This window comes from Cryptococcus neoformans (assembly GCF_000091045.1).
Source record: "Cryptococcus neoformans var. neoformans JEC21 chromosome 7 sequence".
NCBI classification, from domain to species: Eukaryota; Fungi; Basidiomycota; class Tremellomycetes; order Tremellales; family Cryptococcaceae; genus Cryptococcus; species Cryptococcus deneoformans.
Window position 1 is genome coordinate 730,995 of NC_006692.1, and position 6,226 is coordinate 737,220.

The following is a 6,226-nucleotide window of genomic DNA, read 5'->3' on the forward strand; positions in this document are numbered from 1 at the left end:
CTATTTCCTAATCCGTATTCCAAGCATCTCTTTCCACTCTCCACTTCTCCCCACCAACATGGCGCTCACAGTCCGCGCCATACACACCTTTGTCGCAGAGCATGGCGACGAGCTCGACTTCCAGGCCGGCGACCACATCGTCGTCCTTGAGAAAGACGAGGCCTTTGGCGACGGCTGGTGGAGAGTGAGTACCCGCCCCATCCCGCCCATCCCGCCCATCCCGCTCACCATCCTCCTCTAGGGACGGAATCCAAAGGGCGAAGAAGGCCTCTTCCCGGCAACATACATCTCCGAGTCGCCTCCCACTCCTCCCGAGCCCGCTTCGCCTGCCACGCCAGAGACGCCCGCTGCCGCCGCGCCCGCCGGCACCCCGGCCGTCCTCGCGGAAAATCCCGTCAACGGCAAGCAGCCTTCCGTCCACACCCAAACACCGCCTGCCGCCATCCCCACTCCCACGCCCACTCCGCCTCGCCCGCAAGCCGACGATCCCACTCCCGGCGCTTGGCCTGCCGACAACAACAACCTCGCCGTCCCTGAAATAGCCATCCCCAACGAGTCTCCAAAGGGCACGACCGATGCGCAAGGTGGCATCCTCGAGTCGGCAACAGCGACTGCCGGTGCCGCCGCTGCGAATGTCGGCAACGTCATGAACCGCACCATAGGTGACATCCAGGATGCCATCGAGTCTTATGCGCGACCCGAGAGCGATGACGAGCATGAGCACGAAGAGTTGGGTATCGGCCAAGATGCAAGGGCAAAGCTGGTTGAGCAAGCGAGACTGGCCAACGAGAAGCGAGAAAGGGATGAGACCGGGTTTGTATACTCGGACGAGAGTGAAGATGAGGAAGAAGACTTTGGAAAGAGCTTGCCTCTGGTCACCAAGTCTAGGACAAGTATCGGGACAGAGTCGCAGGACGTGAACGGTTTCCACGAGAACGTCGTCAAGGAGGAGCCTGTAACTTTTGAAAGCATCGACACGGAGCCTGTTGCTCTGATCCCCGCACCTGTTGTGGCCTCGTCCACGGCTGCTGCTACTGCCGCTGCTCCTTCAGCCGCAGCCGCAGCCCCAGCCACAGCTCCAGCTCCAGCCGAGCCCGAATTGACTCCTCTCGTACCCACCTCTTCTGACCAACGTGAGCCATCTGTCGGCACTCTCCAACCAGCATTCGTCCCGGCCACCCCTCCTCTTGTCCAAACGCCTACTTCCCAAGGTGCCACCACCCCGACCCCTTTCGCTCAAAACGCCGCACCACCGAGCTCGACATCCAACCGTTCGTCCAGCATCCCGGCCAAACCTGCGACTAGCTGGACTGTGGACGATGTTGTGTCTTGGGCCCAGGCAAAGGGTTTTGACGACAGTATCTGTGACAAATTTAGGGGCAAGTGTCTCCCTTTTTTGATAAAAAAAACGTGACAATGCTAACCGCGACGACAGAACACGAGATCTCTGGTGATGTCTTGCTTGAACTGGACGCCAACCTCCTCAAGGAGCTCGATATCCCCGCATTTGGCAAACGTATGCGGATCGCAGCAGCCATCACCGAGCTTCGACGTCCTTCCTCCATGGTCTCTTCGTCCTCCCAGCAATTCTCCCCTTCTGGCTTGCCTACCCACATGTCGCCAGGTGTTTCAGTGCGCGGCATGAGCGCTCCACCATCTTCATACAGTGTCGGTGCCGCCGGTCAGCCATTCCCGTCTACTCCTCCCCTGTCTACCCCGCCCATGCCGAGTCATTCAGAGGAATCGGGTGCGTACAGCGTATGGGCGCATCAGCCGAGGAAACATAGCGGAGGCGCACACGCTGCGCCTCTCGTGATGGAGTCGATCAACGAGAATCACTCGCAGGCCCGCTCCTCTTCCCAACCCCAACCCCAAACTCAATCCCAGCCCCAACTCGCAGCGGACAAGACCGCTTCCAATCGCTCCTCCCAACCGCCTCCTTCTTCCAACACTGCACCCAGCTCAGTCCGTGCCAGCACCAACACCGCGGCAAGCACACCCGTCAGCCCCATCACCCCCGGCGCCAGCTCCACCGTCACCAAACGCGATTCTCTCGGGTCTCTGGGCCACAAGCGCGGGAAACCGAGTGGAGACTCCAAAGATCGATTGAGCTTTTTCGGAAGGAACCGGAAACCGCCTGCACCCCTCGCTGGCGGGGGTACCGGTGCTGTCTCGCCCACTACAGGCGAGCATCAACAGGCAACGAAATCGTCGTCTTCAAGACTTGGGTTTGGGAGCAGTAAAGTACATCAGATGCAGCCTGCCAGCCCGCAGAACAAGCGCGTCTCGGGCCCTACCCCGGCGACGGGTGGTGGTGGCGCAGCAGCATCGATGAACGGCGGCGGCGCCTTGAAACAAATCGGTACGCCCGATCACGCCGGTTACCTCAAAAAGAAGGGAGAGCGGTACGGCGGATGGAAATCTCGCTACGTCGTCCTCAAGGGCTCTACACTCTACATTCTCAAATCTGAAAACGCGGACAGTCTCAAGGACCGGATCGACCTCCTCCACACCCACCGAATCATGGCGGACGAAAATGCAAACCCGGGTTCGTACGGTTTCCGGCTCGCGCCGTCGAGCCACGGGACTGCGGCTCCGGCTCCGGCCGCGTCTGCGTCTGCAAAGAGCCACACTTTCTCGTCGAGCGAGCAGACGGTGGTGAGGGGGTGGATGAAGGCGTTGTTGAAGGCGACGATTGCGAGGGATTATACCAAGCCGATCACGAGCTCGTGTAATATCCCGACGATACCGCTCGCAGAGGCCCAGGCGCTTGCGCCGAGACCGCCTAGTCCCACGACGAGAGCGGCTATGCAGCGGGCTACGAGGAGAGAAAATCCAAACCAGCTGACTCCGCATGACGCTAATATCTTGGTATGTTTAACTTTATGCACAAGGGGGCTAGTCAATGTCTGCCGTAAAACTGACCACTATATCTTAGATGAGTTTGGATACTTCTTCTGGAGAAAAGCGTCGCGCGAGCCAGAACCTTGGGGTGGCGGGTGCGTCCCCAGCTCGGCCAAGCCGGGATATGAGACGCCCTTCTAGCAACTTTAGCCAAAACACACAAAAGCCGGCGTCTGGCGCCACTGCTGCCCCTCTTGGTGCGGTGGCGGTGCCTAGCAGCGATCGCGCTCCTAGCGACATCTCCACATCCGAAGCCCCCCAGCTTCTTGAATGGGTCAACACCCATCTCCCAGCGACCTACCCTCGCGCAACCGCCCTCCCTCAATCATTCATCTCTGGCGAAGTCATCTTCCTCCTCGTCAAGTCTCTTTCCGGCATCGAGCCTAGTCCTCCCGTTGCTCCTGGAGCTTTCAACCCCGAAACCGATGGACAGCCGGGGTTGGATGGGCTGATAGCGATGATGGATATGCTTGTCGATGCGGGTGTCAAGATTGATGGGATTAGTATCAATGAAGTTAGGGTGGGCGATACGAATGGGGTGGTGAGGTTGTTGAAGAGCGTGCAGGATTGGCATGGGAGTGGACAGGCGGGCGCGCAGTCATGAAACAAGAGGGATTTTGGTAATTGATCAGTATTTATTTAGGTAAAACGGAGGAGGGAGGAAAAGAAAGAAAAAAAAGGGTTTGCATATAATAGTTTACTTTTCATCTTGCTTATTATAAGATTATACAGTTGATTTAAAAAGATGTGAGAACAGAATGGGTTTGCTCGTAAAGATTTTTGCGGCGGTGGTTTGCATCGCGGATGCTAATAAATTAAGAGATTAGATAAGCGTTTTTGATTATCGTAGTTTCGGCCGACGGACAGTGGCGTGATGGGAGGTACTACGCTGGTATATTCCTGACGCACTGTCATTTTGTGGTACCAAAACCATCTCCAACGAGTTCCAGGCAGCCCACACTCTGCAGCATGGCACAAACTTTCTTGTCTGGTTTCCACTCTTTCCCTCCTGATATTCAGCAAAAAGTGTACGATCTTGTATGCCAAACGCCCACCCCCCTTGGCTTGATACAGACATGTCGATCGCTCTACAACACCCATGTCCACCATTTGTACCGTGACGTGGTCCTTGACAGGAAAAATGCGGCAAAGTTCTTCTACCCGATCCTCCACGCTGTTGGTAGTGATGAAGATGAAGATGAAATGCCGACGGTAGACTGGGATGATGATGATGACCCGCCAGAGAGGTGGCCACGGAAGGAAAGACAGCAAGTCTTCCAGCTCGATCGATCAGATCCGCCGCCGGTACATATAGCCCTTTTCCGACCTACAGCGCGCAAGCTACTGCTTCTCAACGAAATTTCAAGCATCACCTTTTTGGACGAAGAAGCAGTGTATCAAACTGAGCGAGCGGCGCTTTTTTACTACAAGATGATGAGCAGCTACGCGAGCTTGAAGGCTATAGCCTCGTGCGGGGGCTATGTGCAAGAGGTGCTCTTTCTGCTGGCTGACCGTATTGTGTTTGGGGCGGATGTGGTTGCAAAGTACATGGAGTACGGACAGGGACCGCGTCGTGGTGGTGGTTGGGAGGAAAAGGTGCGGAACTTGAGCTATGCGTTCCGTGGCCCTACGTCGGTGCGAGTCGAGATCCCGGAGGATATGGAGGAGGAGGAGGAGACGGGGGAGGCCGAGATGTGCATGAACAGGGCGCTGATCTACCTGGGATGCATCGAGCTAGAGCGGCGTGTTACGAGCAGCGTAAAAGGGCCGGAGCCTGGGCGCAAAACAAGGTTGCAACAAGGGGGGGTAGTATAATCATTAAAATGATGATCCAGAGTTTTGACAGATCATTTTTTTTTTATTACCCTGCAAAAAATCCAGATTTCATTCCCAACGGAGCGTATAATTTACATGCATTTCATCCCGTACATCTATCCCAAAAAGACAACTCTATGCCGCCGTAAGAAAACAATTTAAACGCCCATTAGAGGCGCAGTTTTTGCGTCTGTGATTGTCCTCAACACGTAGTCGTCGCCATTCTGGGTGATATATCTAACCCAAGGAAGAGCCTGTCACAGTCACACAAGAAGAGATTAGATCCAGTCACTTTTGGGTCTTGCAAGCAGAGAGAGAAAAGAGACCACGTACCTTGTAACCAGACTTTTCCACAATTTTAAGATATCGTACTTGTATACCAGAAACGGTAAAGTAGGGAATTTCAAATTTCACGGATATAGGTGCGCGCTTATCAAGCTCCTCATTCCTGACACTCGGAAGACCAAAGTGTGCGCGCATAAGATAATCTCTTCCTCCGGCAAGTTGCTTTATCTTCCACACAAACGCCGACTTTTCTGGTGCGTACACTACTGACCCGACGGATGCCTGATTTCGTGTGTGAATTATTCAGCAATCCGCTGTTTATGAGGGTGGAAGACTTACTCTGAACTTTGGACTATCCGCATCATCCGGCACAGGCACATAAATTTCCACATTATTCGCCGTACTCCTTCTCTTGAACTGTCCCTTGATCTTGACCATATACTCCACTCTCGATCCTCTATGACTCTCCACACTAGCTTCGACGAACACTAGGGGTTTCACTGGCGTCGAGAGCCTATAGCTCATGAGCTCAAACTCTCCATCAGGCGGGATGAAGGAAATGGTTCTGTCATTTTCAAATCGAGATAGTCGGACACACTGGTGGAATTTGACATCTTCCATTTCGATCGATTTTCCTCGCGCGGCACGGCCAGTGGTTTCAAACATGACCTTGTCGTTGAGGCCTAGACGGAGTTCGGGCATGCCGGAAAGGTAGCATTTCATCTTGACAGCACCGAGAATTTCAGAGCGAATGACATTGCCCGATGCATTGACCTAAATCCAAGCGGTCAGGTCTTTGGGGGTTGCGATGGGACGTGAAGTGACCGAGACGACGGAGACGTACGAGCAAGTTGACACTTTCCACAACATCGAGGAACACTTCATTCTTCCGATATCTAATTCCTTCTGAACGCCATGAGACGGCATTAGTGACGGCCATAGGCGGCCGGACTTGCACTTCAAGTTTGTGAGATTCTTGAGTAATGTATCTGTTCTCAAAGAGTCAGTCCAAGGTATCCACTATGCGGCACTCTTTACAAAAAAAAAAAAAAAGAAAAAAAGACCTACTCTTGCAAGATCTTGCTCTCTGTGGTTTGGGGATATCCAAAATCCATCATCTCATCCAATAACTCGTAGATGATCACAAAGTTGTCTCGAATCGATTCCTCTTCGAGCTCTTTGAAGTACTCTGTGAGGACCTGCGGGTAACGGTCAGCTCCCG

At 54.1% G+C, this 6,226-nt stretch overlaps 3 protein-coding genes across 3 annotated transcripts in view; 2 read left to right on the forward strand and 1 right to left on the reverse strand.

Moving 5' to 3' along the window:
• Nucleotides 1–23: 23 nt before the first annotated feature.
• CNG02590 (phospholipid binding protein, putative) lies at nucleotides 24–3,766 on the forward strand. The gene is made up of 4 exons (XM_024657562.1): nucleotides 24–184; nucleotides 242–1,379; nucleotides 1,436–2,871; nucleotides 2,939–3,766. Exons 1-4 carry the CDS (start codon nucleotides 59–61, stop codon nucleotides 3,506–3,508), a joined length of 3,270 nt encoding a protein of 1,089 aa, XP_024513243.1. The 5' UTR covers nucleotides 24–58; the 3' UTR covers nucleotides 3,509–3,766.
• Nucleotides 3,767–3,838: 72 nt separating this feature from the next.
• On the forward strand, nucleotides 3,839–4,819 carry CNG02600 (hypothetical protein). The gene has a single exon (XM_572012.2). It carries the CDS (start codon nucleotides 3,874–3,876, stop codon nucleotides 4,717–4,719), a length of 846 nt encoding a protein of 281 aa, XP_572012.1. The 5' UTR covers nucleotides 3,839–3,873; the 3' UTR covers nucleotides 4,720–4,819.
• The window catches only part of CNG02610 (clathrin assembly protein AP47, putative), a 1,914-nt gene continuing 502 nt past the window's right edge, over nucleotides 4,815–6,226 (reverse strand). Inside the window, exons 5-9 of the mRNA XM_572014.2 lie at nucleotides 6,073–6,203; nucleotides 5,849–5,993; nucleotides 5,344–5,778; nucleotides 5,053–5,286; nucleotides 4,815–4,973 (exon numbers count right to left, since the gene is read on the reverse strand). Of these exons, the coding sequence (XP_572014.1) occupies nucleotides 4,878–4,973; nucleotides 5,053–5,286; nucleotides 5,344–5,778; nucleotides 5,849–5,993; nucleotides 6,073–6,203 (1,041 nt within the window). The 3' untranslated portion in view covers nucleotides 4,815–4,877. The remainder of the gene's footprint in view (nucleotides 4,974–5,052; nucleotides 5,287–5,343; nucleotides 5,779–5,848; nucleotides 5,994–6,072; nucleotides 6,204–6,226) is intronic.

Excerpts from the sequence above, each read along its gene's own strand:
- CNG02590 (XM_024657562.1), top strand. The coding sequence starts at position 59 with ATGGCGCTCACAGTCCGCGCCATACACACCTTTGTCGCAGAGCATGGC. Across the intron at positions 185-241 it reads TTGGCGACGGCTGGTGGAGA|GGACGGAATCCAAAGGGCGA; the intron begins GTGAGTACCCGC and ends ATCCTCCTCTAG. Across the intron at positions 2,872-2,938 it reads CGCATGACGCTAATATCTTG|ATGAGTTTGGATACTTCTTC; the intron begins GTATGTTTAACT and ends ACTATATCTTAG.
- CNG02600 (XM_572012.2), top strand. The coding sequence starts at position 3,874 with ATGGCACAAACTTTCTTGTCTGGTTTCCACTCTTTCCCTCCTGATATT.